Below are 21,302 nucleotides of genomic sequence, written 5' to 3' on the forward strand. Positions count from 1 at the left end.
TAAACAAAACCCGACGCCACCAGAATGAAATTACACAGAGCCTGGGCTGCATAAAAAGATCAATTAATATTTCAGAAACACCATAAACACAGATTTTGTGGTATTTAATATATTACCAAAACCAGTACTTTCTCATCACTTTGACTGACATTACTGACTAAAGGAGTTAAATGGAAGTCAGTCTCAGCCGCATAAAATTTCACGAGGATCCACTGAGGATCTTTCTCCACCAGTTGCTGCTAATTTGTTGCTTGACTAACCGCGTCTGTGTGGCAACCGTGTTTTGTGTGGTCGTGCACATAAACAGGGAAACCTCTCAAGAAGCATCAGGGCTCTTTTTTACAGAAGGCAGAACAGGGAAAGCAATCTGTTCTTCCACAAAGACCAAAAATTCAGCTTGAAGTGGAAGACGTACACGTCGTGGGACGTTCTGGAGGACACCTCCATCTACAGACTTGCACACACGCTTTTTTCAACTCTGAATAGATTTTCTGGTTTATTTAGAAATAGCACAGTCACTGTTCTCTACAGTCTTTCAACAATAGCTGCAGAATATTCACTTTTAATATTTTTTTTTTGTGTGTTGGGTTTCTTTAAAATTTTTAAAAACTGGACTACGGTGTACTTTAGAAACCTAAAAAAAAAAAAAAAACATTCAAAAGCCTTTTTTTTTCTCAGCAACGATGTGATTCTCATGAAAAAAAAAAAGATGAGATTAGTTTGCTTGCAGCAGGAATTAGTTTCTGTTTCATAATCTTAGCCCCAGCCAAATGGCCTCTAATGCTATCTGTGCAGTGCCAGTTAATGACGTTTTCTTTCAGAGGGCATTGAAAATTAACATATCTTAATGGTCACTGCTTTCAGTGTTTAAGCACTGAAAAGGACGATTTTACCTCGCCAAAGAGTCATCCTCAGAAATAAATGGGTCGGTCTACATTACACAATTACCCACTGCTTCATATCGCATTAGTGCTTTTCCTTTGATGCATATAATATGTTTAGGATCATACTGCTCTCTTCCTAATTTTAGAGCAGGCCAATGCTATGTTGATATTTGTTTGTTTTGGTTTTTGATAATCCAACTTTTTACCTTGAGCAGTGGCTTTTTGAGCCTCTCACCACACACGCTACTAAAGTCTTCAGACAGCAATGAAAATGTGCAGGCTAAACAGTTGCACAGCACATTTAACACAGATGCCCAATAAAAATCTGCCGCTCGTAGCCCTGTGATGTTCCCCACCTATCACAGGGCAGCTGCCATATCCTCCATGAACTGGATAAGCAGAAGAAGATACAGAATGGATGGATGATGACCACTGAGAGCGAGAGGGCTTGTCTCATTATTTATTTATTTTTATGAGTACATCAGTTTTCCAAGAGGTTCAAACCCAGAACACTCTTACTGGGAGGTCTGAGTGCTAACCACTGCACCACCATGCCACCCCCAGAAATTATAATTAGGGGACTGATGTCTGTACCAGGGCAGCATGTTGGCGCAGTGGTTAGCACTGTTGCCTCACAGCAAGAAGGTCCAAGGTTTAAAAGCACGGGTCTTTCTGCGTGCAGTTTGCATGTTCTCCTCATGTTCTCATGCGTGGGTTTTTTTTTTTTTTTTGAGTACCGTATTTTCCGGAGTATAAGTCGCACTTTTTTTCATAGTTTGGCTGGGGGTGCGACCTATACTCCGGAGCGACGTATATGTGACATTTATAACACATGAACCAAAATACTCCAGCCACTTGACATCTCCGTGAACTGCAGCTTTAAGGCAGTCTTGCGTAACCTGTGGGCGCAGTGGATGATGGATGGAGAGCACAGCTTAACGGCAACTGGGAGAATGCGCCACCCAACTTTCCTGGAAGTCATTGGATGGATCAAGAAAACATGGGCTTCAGTGACAAACCATCCTGTTGGGATTCAGAAAGGCTGGAATAATTGGAACTGCAGCTGACGACGAGTCTGACTAACGCGACACAGAAGAGGAAGCGGCGCTTCGTCTACGGAGTGTACGGAATTGTTTAGAAGTGACACCGAGGATGAAGAATTCAATGGATTGATGGTTTGGTTAACTTGTTAGTATGTTCTTTATGCTATGGTTATCTGAATAACTTAATGTTACGTTAACATACCGAACACGTGTTCGTTGTGCGTCATGTAGCTGAATGTGTTACGTTAGCATAACGTAGGCGTAACCGTGTTCGTCCTGTTCTTTAATCCATTATTATTTTAAATTGCCGTTCAAGATGGAATTTCTGCTCTGGGTCTCGGATTCTATCAACCCCCCCGCCCCCCCCAAAAAAGTGCGACTTATAGTCCAGTGCGACCTATATATGTTTTTTTCTTCTTTATTATGCATTTTTTGGCTGGTGCGACCTATACTCCGGAGCGACGTATAGACGTATAATACGGTACTCTGGTTTCCTCCCACAGTCACAGCAAGTCAAAGCAATCCAAGTTATAGTTGTTGACATATTTCAGTCTTGGGCCAAAGGCATGACAACCTTTGAGTCGTCACACTCACTGACTACATACAGCTGGAACAAATGTCAGAATCACAGCACCTGTTTGTTTGCTTATCAGAGGTGGAGGTAAATATGCTGGAATCAACCTCATGGCACGCTCTGCTTATATAATGCTTTCAGTTGCTTTGCACCGGTGACACTGTGTCCTTGCTGTCCCTGCTTCTCTACCTGATGGCCTTCCAGTTCAAGAAACCACCATATCGGTGCCTTGAGGCTGGTTTACACAACACAGAATAGTCACTTGATTTTAAAATTATTGCACTGATTCATTTCTATCATCCTAATAAGTGAGCTATGAATGAAGTCCGTGGAAATACAGTAGAGGAGTGTGACTCACTCAGACCGGCTATTTAAACCAGTCAACAAACAGTGACAACAAAAGCTCCTCCACATTAATTTCATGGGTCTCAGCCTCTCATATTGTCCCTTTTCACAGCACTTAGAATGGACCAACGACTTTTGTGTTGTTAGGTTGATAACAAAATAGAAGAGTCTCTGTGTTTTCATCAGCCACACTATCTCAAAAATCTAATCATGTTTGGAGTTTATTCATGGACTCACAATATGCAAATGTTTCTAATGAGTGTGCTCACATGTGCCATTGACTGAGAGTACAACAAGAGGGCTGGGATGTTTCTGAACTTCCTGTTTCTAGAAAAGATCACTTTATGTGCTTGCGTTGTAAGGATAATTTAATACATGAGGTAGGTCAATATTTAACAGCATTAATGATTTCAGGTTTGACCTTAACTTTGGAACAGACTCGTTAAATTGTATCTGCTGATTCCCAGCTCACAATTTAAAGATGCGGCAAAAGTTGGACCCACTAAACTTTAGTCACATTTTGTCCTCTGCTAGGACTACGCCATGTTACTAAAGGTCAGTGATAATGTAGCCAGTTGCAGCGTGTTTCTCCTGCTAATAGCAAACCCTTTTTAAAAGTAACAATATGATGCGAATGGATTGTGGGAGAAAAATCAAAGCAGGAAATTCGCCACAAAAATCTGCAGCTTGTTTGATCCTCTCCACTGTTGCCTGTGAAGGTGAAAGGACTTCCAAACAGTGACTCAGAAATGATTACAGGATTTTCATTTGCTCTGGATGGCAAAATAATGAAAGCAATACATCATACAAGGGAAAGCAGGCCTGCTTACGCTCTGTTTTCTGGGGAAAATGCATCTCACAGCCATCATTACCATAAAGTAGACCAATATTTCACACGTCAGTTTGTCCAAAGCTCCTTAGCATTAGTTCTAGTAATACAATATGTATACTGTGCCTTCCATTTCAATCACTGGGTTATCATAAGGACCAGCATGTTTCCCTTGGCCTTCCCCTGTTTCTCATTACTCAGAGGAGAGCTGGGGCTTACAGATCAGGGGGCTTAAAGAAGTCAGAGTGAAGGCGACGCTAAATGAAGATTTAACAGGACGTGAGCTAACCACAAACTGTGACAGCTTTTCTTCTACTGGCAATTAAACACAGTCTTAGCTCAGCTGTCTTCATGACGGTGTGTGTGGTTAAAGAGATTCAGAGGGAGGGAGATTAATGGTATATGTTTTATACAAGTGATATACAGTTTCTATGATAGTAGTAGTAGACAGCGCAATTTATGATGCAGTTTTATTACACAAATTGATGTCGCTCATCTGAACTTTTGCTTTGAAGTAAAACCAGACGTTGTGCAACTTTGTCCATAAAAAGCAGAAAAATAAATAAATCTACTTCAGTGTTGGCAACCCTGCGGGTGAATTTAATTTGGCGGGAAATATCAAAGTCACAGGGAGCCAAATCTGATGGATCCAGGTGTAAGTGACCATTTCGTGGGCGTAGCCAAAACTCCAGCCTTTTCTGTGCACTGTGAGTGCAATTTCAAATGACACTAAATGTGCATAGACAAGTGGTCAGAATGGGACAGCCAAAAACATAAAATAAATAAATAAAAAATAGGAGCTCTGCAAGTGATGTAGCACTTTTCAAGGAAATGACTCTGAAGGGGAGATCAGTATTTAATTGAGGATTTTCACAGAACTATAAAATCACTCACTGAACAAACAGGTTGAGTAAGGAAGCTTTATTTTAGTTAAAAAATGTTGTCATCGACCCCGCTTTACTTTGTTTTCTCTTTTAATATACATTAACAGCATCACACTTAAAGATACACACAGATCCTTTGAACATTCTCGGTGCGGTCTGTTGACATCCTGACAGATTTGGACACAAATGCAGGAATATGTAGCTTTGTGGCCCGCTGGGCTTCAATCATCCTCCCTTGTCACACTTAGTCCCTGATGCGCTTTGAAGAAAATGACCATCAGCCATCTTGATTGCTTTTTTCCATTAAAAAAAAAAAAAAAAGTGGCATTCCAGATTTGCCACGTTTGATCTTGCCACTGGTAATCCAGAGAGTTTAGGTGTGTACCGGGGGACTGAGGCTTATGGGCAGGCTGTAGGGTAAGCTCAGCTCTGACAGGTCTTTCAGGATGTCCCCCTGGATATGCAAGGATGAGAGAAACTACAGACAGAGCACTCATAGGCCTGCTTCTAATAAAACACCCCTTTCAATCCCACTTGGGCCCGAGACATCATTATGTACATATTCAAATGATCTCAGGGATTAACTTGAACTCACTAAGGAAATGCATTATGCATCCATCACATGCGCATACTTACATTTCCCTAAATTAAAATATTAACACTAAGAGGCAACCTACAGTAGCATTAGGGTTTACGATCAGGAGAAGAGCAACCATGCTTTCTTTCTGCTGTTGTTTCTTGCTGGTTTCATACTGTGCATGCTTTTATTGGCCGTTTTTATCAAAATGATCAGAATTGCTTTTTCGTATTATTTCACATGGTTTTACTTCCTACCTCAGCTGCCTCACCTTACCTATCGGCTAAATCAGCCGTGAATCAGGGCTTGGATCCCTGGGAGGATCAATGATACCTGAAACATAGATGAAGAGAGAAGATGAAGACGGGGAGAGAGGAGAAAAGACAGTGAAGAGTAATAGGGAAGAAGGAAGGAAATTAAAGGCGGTTACTGGGAAGCCATGGACAAGTTGTTTGTTTTTCAGCAAGCTTTTGGCAGCATGCCCAAAAACAAACAACATCCAGCAGTAAGAAATGAAAGGAGCGTGGGCGTGAGAACAACATGCTGAAAAGAAATGGAGGGAAAAAAAAAACTCTGCAGGAACTATTTAAGGACTGGTGACCGCTTACAGTTTTATAGACTGTTGTTGCTTTGAGGGCTTTTGTTTTTTAATATACAGTAAATCTATTTTACTTTATTTGAATTATTATTATTTTTCAAGAAAAAGGGTGACGTGCAGAGCGGTAGTAACTACAGGGGATAAAGCTGATAAGCCATACCATGAAGCTATGGGAAAGACTTGTTGAAGCTAGGGTTAAGGAAAGGTGACGATCAGTGAGCAACAGTGTGGCTTCATGCTGAAAAAGAGCGCTACAGATGAGATGTTTGCTTTGAGAGTGTTGATGGAGAAGTATAGAGAAGGTCAGAAGGAGCTGCACTGTACATCTAGAGAAAGCGCATGATTGGGTACCAAGAGAGGAACTGTGGTACTGCATGAGGAAGTCAGGAGTGACAAAGCAGTATATGAGGGTGGTGCAGGACATGTACTGTATAAGTACAGCGAAGATGTTAAGTTTTTCTTTGGGAGCGATCAGGATGGAAAAGATTGGAAGTGAATATATATACGGGACATTTCAGGTTGAGTGGTTAGGAGATAAAGTTAGAGAGGCAAGGCTGAGATGGTTTGGACATGTGCAGACAGAGGAGGGACAGTGGATATACTGGACAATGGATGATGAAGATGGAGCTGCCAGGCAGGAGGAAAAGAGGAAGACCACAAAGATGTAGTGAAGGAGGACATGCAGAGGGTTTCTGAGATGGAAGCAGATGATCTGCTATAGTGACCCTTAAAGGGAGCAGCTGGAAGAAGAAGAGGAGGAAGTTTTGGGAAATTTTATATATATGGTCTGTCCGTCTGTGTCAGGTATGTCAGCATTGACTATGTTAAGTTCGGCTGCATAACTAATGCTCAACCAGAAGGACAAGAACTGCATGCTGTCCGTAACAATAAAGAAGAAGTGATATATATATCCTCTTAGCTCGTCTCTACCCATGATATAAGAACCACTTTTTCTCTACTTTATCCCCCCCCTTAGGTAACTCCTCTCCCTCACACCTGCATTTACACAACCTGTTACACTATTTAACCATATCAAAAGAGAAGAATTTCATGAATGTAAGACATATCTGATCCTGCATAACTTCCTCTGAACAGAAGTGTCTGTTCTAATCCTCCAGGATGCTCTGGTCCGCCATCTCTGCCACTCATTTTTCTTGGCTGAGTGCGCTGTAGAGTGTAGTGAGTGTGCTTGGTGCTCACTCATCCGAGTCTCCCACCTCGACACACATCTTAGGATCTTTGGAGTGAGAAAGATTGGTGCTATCTCGGTGTGATTTAAGCTTGATCGCTGATGTGGAGTATATGTCGGTTAAGGTGCCACAGACAGGTTTGAATGACAGCAAACAAAACCTTATCATGAGTGGAGAGTGGCCGCCTGCTTCGTCCTTGGTGTGGTATATTACCCTGGAGGGGAGGGGGAGAGACACTTTTCACGTGTGTGACTTACAGCCTGAGTACATGAAGTACCAGCAAACAATTTATGTTGTAGTGATCTATTTGGGTGTAAAACATACATACAAATCCTATAAGGTGTATTTATTGACTGTGGGAAGAAGAGCATGTTCAAGCTTAAACTGGGGTGGTTGGCCTTTTTTAACCTCTTGGTAGTGCAAGAAAATGAATAAGTATAAAAATACAGAACCTAGAAAACCTTTTTTATTTTTGCTCATGCAAAAAGAGGCGATCTTCATTTAAATGAGTAGCCGCCAGTGTCCGGTTCTCCTTAATAAATCTGGGGTTTCATTGGAGTGGTGCGGTGCTGGAGTCATAGTGACCGGATACTTCCTGTCTCTCACATGTGGGCTTATTATGTGCAATATTAACAAAACATCACTTCTAGGACACCAGCTTGCGGTTTCATTTGACCAGCCTAGATCTGACTATGTTTTGGATTCATTAGCTTCTTCTTATGGCTGCTCGCTTTAGGGGTGGCCACAGTGGATCATCTGCCACCATCTCAGTATTATTTCAAACCTTCCTTAAATTCACACTGCAGGAATAGCAAAACAGAAATAAGTTAGCGCTGCCCCTGCTGTGCTGAGACCACTCATAAAATGCTCTGAGTACCGTGGAAAATCCAAAGCAGTGCCTGTGCATGAAAGAGGAACTTTGGCTGCTAACCCTGCATTTAACAAGGCCCTGTGGTCCCTTAACTTTAAGTGCTTTGGATCTTTGGCTGCATATTCACAAGGATTTTGTGTCAAAGAATTACAACACTGGTGTACATCCGTATTTCTGCACAGTAGATGTTGAAATTAGTGGCTCAGGGGTGGGAGATGTTGTAGACAACAGCCTTGTGATTTTTTTTTTCTTTTCTTTTTGCTGTACTCCTCTGTACAGCTTCAGCCTAATTGTTGCACCCTGTTGTATAACGTAGCTTCAGTCAGCCATATAGTGACAGAATTTAGATGACAACCTGGTCTGAGAGGCAAATGACCTTTTTGAAAGTGCTTAGCAGGAGGTGTGATTAAAGTTAAGAATGTCCTTCAGTTTGACTCTACATCAACATGTTCACAATCCTTGAAAAGCTCTCCTTATGGGCTCCCCCTGACATGTACGCTGAAGTTTGCACTGAACAGGCAGTCCACATCATTAGCACCTCAAGCATTTTCAGACCATTTGAGGGGAGAAAGAAACTCTCTGACTCTGAGCAATGTCAGCAAAGAATAAATTCATTTGTTTAACGCTGTGCCGCCGTGGTTGCTACAAAAGTAAAACGGGTAAAGAGTTGTTCCACCTCCTTGTGATGTAGAGAGTGGTGTTGTTTTTGTCTGGGTAATTTTTTTGACCGCGCACTGAGTCGCTCTGTTTTTGCTGTCGCTTCTTCTAAAGTAGGACTGAACCAGCGCAGAGAATAAAAAAACACAGCAGCGGAAATAAATTGTTGTTTGGTGGAAAACCTCTCCAGCGCCACAGCATGTACTCTATCGAGTGCCCTGATAATTAATAACTTGCCTCACAAATCTCATTAGTGCATAATGAGGGAACAAGTGCTATTAGAAAGACATAACGGAGACGGTTATCTTGTAAGACATATTGTAAGCCGTGGGCAGACTGACAGACTCCACCGTGCTTTTAGGACAAACATGATGCAAACAGAAGTCTTGTTTTTATGCTGTTTGATGCACTCGGGGGATGATATCAACTTCAAACACTGGCTTGTGGCTTTTGTGACTGAACAGATATTTGTTGGCTCTCTTCGGGGTTCCTTTTGAGACAGGATGACTCAGTTGTTTATGGAGGTCAGTGGCTGGATGGCAAAATGTGCAGCAGCTTTGATTCCTTCATTGCCGCTCTGCTCCCTCGAAGGTTAGAAAAAATATACTTTTTGCAGAAGCTGTGCAGCGCTCCTCATTTCTGCAGTTCTACAAACTGCAGCCACTACGATGCCTGAAGTTTCTCATTCCCCAGCAAATAAGATACTAAGAAAGATGTGGCAGTAAACGTTACACAAGTGGATCAGTAATTTGCTGCAGGGTATTACTTTCTTTACTTATGTTCTTAATATTGGAGGGTTTAATCAAGAGGGCCTAGATATTGTTGCACAGCATGCACTGTCTTCCAATAACACAACAAAGGAACTGAAGAACCAAAGCTCATTTAAGATTATAATTTTAAAGTGTTGCATTGTAATCATGAAGGAGGAGTTATTTAATCAGGTAATCTCGTCCCCTCTCTGCACAGACATCTGGGGGATGCTCACTTCCTGAAGAGGCAAACACCATCAAGTGGATATATAAAAGTCCAACAGTATCTTGACTGTTCTGGGCTTTTGGATATGAAATTGATTGGCCTTTAAAGTGTGCAACAGTGTTGTAAGTGAAACGATGGGCTCTGAAATGAGTGTAAAAGCAAATTTCTACGGCAAAATTATCCTGAAGATTCAGCAAGTGCTGGATTTTAGAATACCTAGATGCATCCAGTGCTGCTGAATCCAAACACGTTTTACAGCATCACGACGTACTGTCTGTCATGATCAAATGGAGGCGATGCAGTGTATTAGTCTTTAAGTGGGAAATACATTTGATGGTTTGATTTATTTTCTTTGGGGAAAGGGCACTGAATATGGTTGGGGTTCCTTTCCATTCACAATATGCTCAAAATACTCTGAGTCACATACTCAGGCATACACAGGTACTGCGCATGCATTCACAGATGGCATTCTGTATGAATATAATCACACATTCAGCAATAAACTGTACACATATGGGGATAAATGCTCATATCTTCACGAGATTTTCTATGCATATACAGTACTGTGCAAAGGTCCTGAGCCATCCCTCGTTTATTGATGTTTTGCTTCCCAGAAGCCAGACTTTCTTGCAATTCTTTTATTATTATTATTATTTTTGGTTGTTACACCACTTAACACTGACCTATTCAAGAACCAATTTTAAATTCTATCTTTAGAGACTTTGTTACTAGCAGCCTGTTACAAAAACATACCATTTGTTCCCATTTCTTTAGCTGAATCTACAAAAAAAAAAAAAGACAGTTTGAGAGGCATTTCTGCCCCAACAAGGTGATTTTCAAAGAGCTATGGGCCAACAAACTGTCATATCTCAGCATGGTGTGCCATGTGTCCTTAAAAAATTTAGAAACCTGGATAAGTGGAGGATGAAAGAAGTGTCAGGCCTAAAAATCTATCTACAGCAGATGGACAGTATCTGAAAGTCAGGTCCTTAACCCTGTAAAGCCTGAACCATGAAATAATTGCCGGGTGTACCCTGCCTCTCACCCTATGATAGCCAGGATAGGCTCCAGCCCCCCACCCTCCCACGACCCTGAAAAGGATAAAAGCATGGATGCGTTTTATTAATATAAATTTTTACTGTGCAATTTACTGAGTTTTTTCAGGGGGAAAAAATTTACACTGATGAAGTAGAGGTCTCAAAAACTCACAAAAACCCATGTATCAAATATGATTTAAAAAACAGATGCCTGCTAAATTAGTGCTGAAATATGAATACATTTTTCACACAAATACAGACACACATACACACACACACACACACACACACACACACTCAAACTAAATATACAGAATAACATGCAGCATTTATTGCAAAAACAATTTCTGTTAATTTGTGTACATAAGTTACCTATCATTTAGTTTTTATGAACATTCCTGTGCATGACCAAGGGGTTAACCACAGGAATATGTGGCTACATCTGTGGCCTCTAAGTTCTCAAGTTTGCTCATGTTTAGTAGCCATGAGCTTGGTTGGAGGGTTGGTGGTGCTGCAGGGTTGGGAGCGGCACTTTGCTCTGTGAAACCAGAAACAGAAATGTGAGTTTTAACAACTAGATAAATGAAATGGCTCTCTGAGTCTTTGTGTGTAACCCAACTGAATCAGAGTAAAAAAGGCATCTATCCTCAGTATCCTCACGCCTGCTGTTGTGTTGCTCAGCTGAATCTCTGGCCATGAGGGCTGAAAATACCCCAACCTCGGGTGAAAGAGTGGTTCAGTGCACAGTCAGTACACTTGAGTTGGAATGGGTGGACAGTAATGGGCACAGCGTGTGGGAAGGGAAGAAAAGTAAAAACCCTTGACAGCAGTGATCTCAGCAGTTATAGCTACATAACAGTTGTAGGTGACCTTGAAGCATATCTGAAGGATTTTCCAAAGCACTGCTGAAGATTTAGATGTGTCATTTCGTCTTTTAATACAGCTGAGAAAAAGGGTCCACATGATCACTTTTACTTATGATTTATGGGCACACACCACACATTTTGGGATTTGTCCAGTGTACTGTGAGATTGTCGCTGTCAGGGAATGAAAGGTCTGAAATAACCAGCTGCTGACATTTTTCTGAAAGGTTTCAGGTCAACCTTTTCTCCAGAGGAAAGCTTCTCAAAGCAGTTTGTTTGCATTTTTCCATTGCATGGTTCTAACAAGGGGTTTTAGAGAATTCAGGAGACTTAAAGCTTATTGTGTTTTCACAGTCAATACAGTGTGCATAAAGTTTCAGACTTTGCAGACTGTTATTATTTAACAACAGTTTATAGATGGGTTACTCTGCAGATGTTGTAATTGCTAATTTCTTTGCAACAATAAATATCGGCGAAACAAATTTGGCTGCGTGTCCAGTTCATATCTTGTCCCGCAGATGGATTCCCAGTTTCATGTTCTCGGACTGCAGCTGGTGAAGGTAGCCTCTATTCTGCTCTGCAGCCTTTGTGAGCTCAGCATAGCAGCATGGGAACAAGCGCTTCACCTGCTGCAGCTTAGAGTGGCCTTCCAGTTCACAGAGGATCTCCAGAGAAGAAGAAGGAGTACTGTTACCAACTGCAGTCTAAAGCCTTGATTCTACTCTGTTGGGGACACAGACAGAGACAGCTAGAGACACTGTGACAGAGCAGTCCACCAAATCCACCACCTGGGATGCATGTGCAGTATGTGAATTGTAATGTAAAGTCTCAATTGATGTTTCACCACAGTCACAGAAACCAGGCAGGTACGCAGACATCCACACAGATCCTCACGCTCACCATCTGATGACAAAATTTCCATCACTCAGACCCAAGTGGACTCGAGTGGACTCGAGGATGTGGAAAGTAGAATCAAGACCAAACGTGTAATCATACTTCTGTGTTCAATCTATGCCATAGGGACATCATAACCACATACTCTTCTGAAATCCTACAGTGTAACCTATGGCGTAACCTACCGTGCAGCTCCCTAGAAATGCAACTACATGTCACTGTCAACGCAGCCTGCACAAATATGAATGCTGGCAATGGAGTCGGCCACTTGCATAGGCTGTGTCATAGGTTCTACATAGAGTCACCAAAGTCTAAATCAAGCATAAGACTATAGAGCTGAAGTCTGACCACAGGATGAGAGACTCGGTCTACAGGAAGCTGAATGATAATGAGGGACACCTCAGTGATCTTTCCTGATGGGGAAACATGAAATGGGAGACTGAAAGCATACAGAAGCTTGTTGTTTAGCAGTCAGCATTTCAAATGTCCTCTCCTTCACGTCCAGCTTCTTGTAGACTCTCTTTAGCTAGGTGTTGTAAAAACGGATGATTAGATGTATTCTAGATACAGTGTATCGAGTATCACAGAGCTGCTGAATCTTGAAGCCTTCACTATTGTGAGCAACATATCATAATTACTTTAACATGTTGTGGAGTGTTAGCTGACATTCATCTTGTAGAGAAACCAGTGGATTTTTTTCCCGTCTCACACACACATCAGATGCTCGTATGCAATTCAAGCAAAACCTTTAAAATAAAACAGGGCTGTAAAGCGCTGCCAGCACTGCTGTGAGGAATCACAAGGCGAGCCATCACATGGAGTTAGACTTCCCTTGTTTTCCCTGCACACTCATTAAATAAATTTTCTCAACCCCCAAAATGTTCACGGGAGAAAGTGTTGGCAAGCAAGATGCTGCAAAATCACCACAAAATGTTGCAGGATTGCTGGAAAAAAGTTTGTGTTAGTGTGTGTGAAATGAGAGGCATGCTTTTTAATCATTAAATCATCAAACTCAGAAAATTGTCCACTTTCCAATTTTCAGCTTTCATCTTTTTACCTTTTGCAAACACGCCGCAGCTTGTTGTTTTTCTGATCGCTCAAGAAATAAAGAGCGACACTGCATGAGGTGTTATCTATTGTTGTGCTAAATGGGTGGAAGATTTTTTAAAAAATAACAGCAGTCATTTTGGCTTTTACAAAATGCATTTTTATCAGCTTTGAGATGATGCTAGTCCAAGCTGAGAAGAAGAAAGAGACAAACACAAGCAAAAAATAAATTGTGTGTGGGGGGGTTTAACAAAAATAGTAATCATAGAATTTCACAGTGCAAAAAATCTATTGTATGTACACAGTGTCTGCTTGTATTTACATGGCCATGAACAAACATACAAAATATATAGAATCTAGAATCCACAAGACTAATAATATGCCTTACAGTGTGCACAAGATCCAGGAAACAGCATCATAATAAAAATGAAGAGGAAGATGTTTTTCATACTAAAATAAATAATTTTTCTCTCATACTAAAACATTTGAATCAGTAAAACCTACTCTGCCATCATGATTGTCTCTCTCTGGTTCCTCCTAGTTCCTCACACATAGCTGGCACCATAAAAGTCACTGAAATATGAAACATATCCCCATGTCTTTTTTATGCGAAAGGGTGGGGGTGGGGGGGCGATAAGAAGACTTCCAGGTGAAGCTGTAAAAAAGAACTGAATGTATTCAGCATGTGTGTGGCGTGTGTTTTATGTAGCAAAGCTGCACCATTACAAGTAGTAAACAGTGGCATCCCTGACTTGAGTAATTTTATCAAAGTGATTTAATTTTGTGACCTGATTTATGACTGACTGACTGTGATTCGCTTGCAGCGGTGAGTGTTCAAATCTACTCAGATAATTCTCCTATATAGCTATGAAAATATGTCATTTTTCTATATGGTCTGTATTTGTATGGTTTCCTTCTTATTACCGGAAGCAAATGCTTACAGATTAATAACTATTAATAAGCCAATTATTACAACGTACAGGACAAACTTATTTTGTATGGATACATGTGTAAAATCTGTTGGGAGAGTCGTGTCACTGTGTGCATGGGAATTGTATATTTCGAGCTGTTTCTTATTCCAACCTGACAAAGTGCTGTCCGACAGCTATTCCAATTGACAATGACAAAAACTGAGCACACGTCTGACAGATAATAACACAGTTGCACCAAGTTCGCATAAGTGTAGCCCGAAAGTAAAAGTTTTATCTCATGTTGCCAATTTTGCTTTTAAAACATCTTAGAGTGAATTATTTCAGAATAATTAATAATGATTCCCTTTTCACAATTTGAACAAATCTCTAATGTATTCATTAATATAAAATTACCAAAGGCACCATGTATTGTGATTTTAACTTCTCCACCACTTGTGACACGCGACAATCATGGTGACAATATAGGGTCAAGTGAATAAGGTCCCAGTCACACAGGCCTAGAGGCTGTTCAGTGACCCTCTGGCAACCATCGGTTGCTAAAATGCGTATTCCCTGACTGGTTAGTCGGGTTAGCTGTAGTTGCTCTGGTCACCTGTAGTTGCAGGGAACACACTGACTTATCTGCTTTCACTCACCAGCTACTCTCCCAGCGATAGCAAAAGTATGAAACTTGCAACACAGCCTGGACATGGAGACTATTTACCTTCAAATTAAAAGTTGTGCCTTTTGAAACTTGTTGGCTGCAGTACTGACATTTATTCTAAAAACCAGCATTCTCTTTGTCAAGTTTAACTACACCGGCAAGTGTTCGTGGAAAAGACAGTGTCTCCCATGCAAACTGCAAGCAACTGCAACAATGTGACAGCCACCAAAGCAATCATAAGGAGGTTCTGTTGCAGCACCGATTTCACCAAGTGAAAGCCAGCAACCTCCAGCAACCACATGCCAATCAGCTGGAGAATACACATTTTTTTTGTGGCACGACTGGTGGTTGTATCACATCCAGTGTGGCAGACAACTCTTGAGCAATGTGGACATGACATCACACGAGAAACCTCTATCTGTTTGAGTTATATATTTTCTGAAAGGTACAGTACCCTGTACCCAAGTACTCTGTCTTTATTTTAAAAACCTGTTTGTAAATGTGTTTCCATTTTAAAAGATGTACATCTTCATTAGGAAAAAGTCAGCACGATGCTTTGTTGTGTTTCTGCTTTCTAAAAATACAAAAAATAGAGAGTATTACCAGCCTTATTATAGAAGATGCTACTTCTACTAGCCTTAGTCCAAGAATTCATTTCAACTTGGAGCTCTTTTCCATTTAAGGGGTCAAAAACAAATCACAGTAGCGTGAGCAGGCAGAAGATGTAATGGCCATTGGCTACATGCTCTAGAAATATAAATGTTTTGCTCTGGTGGAACTGAAATGTCTCTTATTGGACATACAGTTTAGAAAATTAGCAGATATGAAGGACCTTACACAGATAAATGCAAGACACACCATTTACTCAGGTTTCAACTAATGTCTTAACGTAGCCTAATAATTAAAAGGCAGCAGAGTAATGTGATTGTGTTTAGGAGCACTAATGGATGAGTTTAAATATCAGGTTTGTGCAAGACCGTGATAAAGATTGATGCCTTAAATGCATTTTCACATAAGTTTAGTGTATGCATACAGTTGATCTTAAGTGAGCCTTTCTCTTTTCATAGATAAAAGCCAGAGACAGATTTAGAGACATCATGAGCTAACAAAGGGCGGTTGAGAATAAATTAGAATCATTGGCAGAACTGACTGAGTCGTAACTCGCAACACAGTGGATCAACTCCTGCGGCTCTTCAGCTTCAAGAGAACGTTTTTATTTTTCTGAAGTATTTTGTTTGTGCATTTTTTGCTTCACAGCCCTGTGAGCTTGAGCGTCGGCACAAATACAGCAACTGCATGACAACAAAGCAGTCAGGAATGCAGCATCACAGGACATTTACTGAGCACGTACTAAGGAACCGGCAAGAACAAAACATTGATAGAAAGTAAAAAACAAAAAAAAGTCTTTTAAAACATTTAAACACTTTTTTTTTTCAAATTAAACATGGTGAGCATACATTATGTACACAATTCCAGAGCTTAGAGCACAGAGGGTCTTTTGAAAGTTGACCTCTTTCATGGCACATTTGATCAGGTCTGTGAGGTTTGTTGATGTTTGCGTGTGTGTTTGCGCGCGTGTCTTTTGCTTTATGGCACCACATCTGTGCTTAGCCGGACATAGTACGCCCCCATGGTTATGACCACCAAACAGTACCCTTTGGTATAGGTGAGGTTAGGAATGATTGGTTCTTCTACTTCGCTTTGCTAGTCATCATCACACCGTCACAGTCATTATTCATCTCTATATCACGTCAAGTCATAACTGGTACCATCGTCACTGTCGCATTCAGCACCATCAGAAAAAAAAGAAAACATTGCTACCCTCGCTGCCATCACAGTCACAGTTATTTCATTTCCACACAGTGCAAGCCTCCATCACTGCGAGCACACGCAGTTTAGCAGCTTTAGGAAGCAGACACATGTCAAAAGCAGCTCTCCTTACGTCACAAGTTCTCGACATCAGAGTTCTCCAAAAAAGCAGCTGCAACGTAAAGTAAAGTGTCGTTTGTAGCTAATCCATCTCAATGAGCTCTTTGTTTTCAGGCCTGTATTATCCTCCTGGGCTGAGCAAACCAGCGTTAGCCTCTGAGATTTAATCGCTGAGATATGGCAGGTGAACTGAATTCATTTTCTTCTTTTTTTAACTGTACATTTCCGTTGATTTGTCGCTCGTCCTCGGCTGTTTCCACTGCTACACATTCTATACTCGGCGTGATTCAAGCGTACGTGTCTCCTGATTTTAGCGCCACCAGTTCAGAGTCCTCTGTGTGGCGCCCGTTCAAGTGTTCAGTGTTACAGTCGTGATGGTACATAAAGGCGGGTACCTCAGTGATGGAGGTTGCTGTGTAGGACGTGGAGCGCATCGAGCAGTGGTCCTTTCGTCTCTGACCCCACTGGGTTTTATACTGCATCCACTGTCTCTTCACAGCTGCCTGCACCTGGATGTCACACAAGCACATAAAAATGATGGCTTAGCACCTTATACAGATGTATGTAGATATCTTTGGCCTTAATATTAATGTTATATCTGATTTAATTATTTGACCTTGGTCACTGCAAACTCTGGCTTTGTGTTTTGAGTTGGAGAAGCTTGTGACAAAACTGATCCAGCTGACAATGATCTTAACTGATGTGTGTTATTACTGCAGCATATGTGGACCACTCAAATTTCAATCACATTAGCAGATGGCAGCTATGAAACGTAAACAGAAAAGTCATTTTTTTCTTTTCTTTTTTTTTTTGAAATACAGCCAGGTTGTGCATGTGGCCAGATCATCTCATTAGAAAAGGAGATAAATACACTCACTTGCCACTTTATTAGGTATATGGGTACAGTGAACTCGTTATCATGTTCAAGAAACCAGTTTGAGATGATGTGAGGTGACGCAGTGTGTTATCCTGCTGGAAACAGCCATCAGGAAATGGGTACACTCCGGTCACAAAGGGATGGGCATGGCCAGCAACAATACTCAGGTAGGCTGTGGAGTTTTTAAGGAGGCCCAAGTGAGCCAAGAAAATATCCCCGACACCATTACACCACCATCAGTCTACACTGTTGATACAAAGCAGGATGGCTCCATGCCCTCTTGTCGTTCACACCAAATTCTGACTCTACCACCCAAATGTTGCAGCAGAAATAGAGACTCGTCAGACCAGGCAACGTTTTTCTTTCCTTCTTCTGTTGCCCAAGTTTTAGTAAACCCGTGTGAACTGTAGCGTCAGTTTCCTGTTCTTAGCTGACAAGCGTGACACCTACTGTGCTCTTTCGCTGCTGTAGCCCATCTGCTTCAAGGTTCAAAATGTTGTGCCTTCAGAGATGCTTTTCTGCATACCTTGGTTGTAATGAGACACTATTTGAGTTGCTGTCAATTTCCTATCAGCTCAAAGCAGTTTGGCCATTCCCCTCTGATTTCTGACATCATCAAGATATTTCCTCCCAGTGAAGTGCTTCCCGCTGGATAATTTTTCTTTTTCGGACCATTCTCTGTAAACCATAGAGATGGTTGTGTGGGAAAATCCCAGCAGATCCCAGCTGGCACCAGCAATCACACTACGTTCAAAGTCACTTAAAATCACCTTTCTCACGATTCTGATGCTTCATCAGGTCTACATGCCTAGATACATTGAGCTGCTGCTGTGTGATTGGCTAATTAGATATACACATTAACGAGCAAGTGAACCGGTATACCTAATAAAGTGGCCAGTGAGTGTATGTAACCTATAACCATGTCATAATTTGATTCTCCCGTACACTTCACCTACAACTACTGTTAGAAGGCATCTTTCTAATCATCTTTCAAAACGTGCCCATGATTATCCCAAAGGGTGCATAAATGTTTTCTTTATGGCATCATAACTGAAAAAGAGTGCACAGCTTCTTTCTCTTTAGGCTGAGTGATTAGAATCTGACTCCAGTGATTATTTAAGCAACAAATCTTCCTGCACATTTTCAGTGTCAGAGGGGAACTCAACGGGCATGTTGACAACCATTGTAATCTCGCTGCAACCATTTGACAAATTAAACATATTAATTAACTCCAAACCAAATCCATTTGTGTCATCACAAAATCCATTACTACCCTCACGACTTATAGCAAGTAACCCTTCATAATCCTTCTATTTAGCCCTTAATGTGATCATTAGTCATGGTGTTACATGCAGAAACTTAATCAATCTCCCCAGTCCAAAATTCAGCAGTGATGCTGGCTGTCAGGACTGTGTAGTTTCACGATACAAGCAAGCACAGTGAAATCACTTGAGAATCCTGTGTGTACATAAAAAATACAACTGATGGGTTGCAGAAGATCTGAGGCCATAGAAATATCTAGGAAATATGGAACAAGCTTGTTTTGTTTTTGTCAGTAGAGTCTTCCTGTGAGTTTCTTCAACTTTTTAAACATTCACAATAACAGAAATATACCAAACATTTGAAACTTTTCAGCTGGCAGACCAAAAAAAATAATGTTCAGACTCTGGAGCTGAACCATGCTCCCCTGGATCAAAGTCCTGTCACTTTGTACTCTTCCTCTGTGTATGCTGATTTTCTTTGTGTGCTTCAGCTTTCAGTCACATATATGTATGCATATATGTACACACTGGATCGTAGATATCGTTGTAAAGTGACCACCTTTCCCAAAGTAGAAACGAGAACTACGAGGCACCAGCAGTGCAATGGTAATTATTTATTCAGTAACATCTTAATACCACTGTAATTACTGTGGGTACATTAACACAAAATGACCTAATGATATAAATTATGCTACTAATTGTCATTCTGAGACAAATGAGCATCTGAGTCTTACAGCTTCCATGCTGAACGTCGTGCTTGGTGTCACAAATACAGTTTGAAAGCTGTTTGTCTCACTGAACTAACCTCACAATGGGACTATTGAACAAACAAGGCAGGTCTTTGTAGTTTGGCCTTGAAATCCAAAAAAGAATTGAACTCAGCCCAGGAAACCTGTGTCCTGATTAAGAGAGCATGAATTGGCCATTATGCTGGTGAAGCCAACAAACCTTCACATTCCCTTGTGACAGTTTGTGTGTTCTCCCTTTACACATATACTCTACACATCATGTGTGTTTGACAAATTTTTTACATCTTTTAAGGTTTCTGTCTGCTCATGCATGTGTTAATAAGTGACATATTTTCCAAGCTGGATGCATAAAACAGAGCTTTACAGAGGGTTGCTCGGTCCTCTTTGCCAAACACCTCATGCTAAGTGCTGTAACACTTAGCGTGCACAGTGTGCACAGTGGAATGCGTACAGTTGGTGTGGGGCTGTGTGAGTGACAAAAACAACATGATGAGCTTTTGTTTTAGAGTTTCTAGTTTTTGGACCCAGCACAATGCCGTGACACTTGCTGTGTTTTTACCTGGTTTGTGTAATAGATAAAAGTTATCTTCTACAGACTACTGTCGACCATGTAAGAGATAAAGTTAGTAAGCTGGTGTTAGCTGTATTGTCAAAATAAATTCTGGTGCTGGAGTCTTTATGCCAGTTGTCCTCGGTCCTGACACTGCTGGGTGTCAGTAAGGAGGAGAAAAAAATCAAGCCTGGTCTATTTTTATGTTTGCAGAGGCGAGTACCCTAGCATGTGTGCACTGCTCCATGCCTGGTGTAGCCAGCTTAATAGATTATTGTGGAAGCATATACTGCAGCCACTCTGCAAAAAAATTATCCCACTTCCCGACCTTCAAAACTTCCAAGTTGCTTTCACTGTATGTTTTGGCTCATTGTACACTTGTACTGTGTTTCTACTGAAGCATAAACCAATCAGCTTTGCTGAAATTGAATTAATAAGAGCATAAATTAAAACTTTGTTTCCGAATTCTGCTTCTGCTTGCTGTCAAATCACAAATAATAAAAACACTTGCGAGCTTGTTCACAGTACATGTTTGCCTTGTCCCAGTAGAGAAAGCACAGGTGGGCTTAATGATGACTCATGTCCATTAGGTGCCGCAGTAAGCCTTAAGAATGAAACAGCACACAGAAAAGCAGGACATCCCTTGAGTGGAATGCAGCCATTTTTTCCTACAGTGACAAATCAAAATATGTGCAGTGAAAAGCATACAAGCTGATACCATTGCATTTCCATCATCTTGTTTTACAGGTGACAGTACATGATTTGGATCCTTCACAGTTCCAAGCATGCTCTTTTTTCCCACCCATCCTTCTGGAAGAGGTTAGTGTTATTCTCATCTGTCCAAATGATTCTTTTTTAAACTGCTCTGTTTTCTAGAAGTGTTTTGGCAAAGTCTAATTGGGCTTTTCTATGCTTGGACAGTTGCCTGCCTCCTGGAAAGTGTTCTTCAATAGGCTACAGGTGGGCAAGGAGGTTTTTTTTCTTTACCATGGAAAGGATCCTGCGATCATCCACCACTGTCAACAGGAGCTGTCCAGGCCTGTTTTTTTTTTTTTTTTTTGTCCCTGACATCACTATTACACATTTTTGTTC

At 41.0% G+C, this 21,302-nt stretch overlaps 1 protein-coding gene and 1 long non-coding RNA gene across 2 annotated transcripts in view; one reads left to right on the top strand and one right to left on the bottom strand.

Annotated features, from left to right (window-relative positions):
* Positions 1-16,836: 16,836 nt before the first annotated feature.
* LOC115788662 (uncharacterized) lies at positions 16,837-21,250 on the top strand. The gene is made up of 3 exons (XR_004020609.1): positions 16,837-16,956; positions 20,958-21,029; positions 21,132-21,250. It is a non-coding gene; the product is annotated as an uncharacterized LOC115788662 (long non-coding RNA).
* The window catches only part of calcr (calcitonin receptor), a 57,252-nt gene continuing 52,896 nt past the window's right edge, over positions 16,947-21,302 (bottom strand). Inside the window, exon 22 of the mRNA XM_030741791.1 lies at positions 16,947-17,281. Coding sequence (XP_030597651.1) covers positions 17,060-17,281 — 222 coding nt within the window. The 3' untranslated portion in view covers positions 16,947-17,059. The remainder of the gene's footprint in view (positions 17,282-21,302) is intronic.

This window comes from Archocentrus centrarchus, chromosome 11, assembly GCF_007364275.1.
Source record: "Archocentrus centrarchus isolate MPI-CPG fArcCen1 chromosome 11, fArcCen1, whole genome shotgun sequence".
NCBI classification, from domain to species: Eukaryota; Metazoa; Chordata; class Actinopteri; order Cichliformes; family Cichlidae; genus Archocentrus; species Archocentrus centrarchus.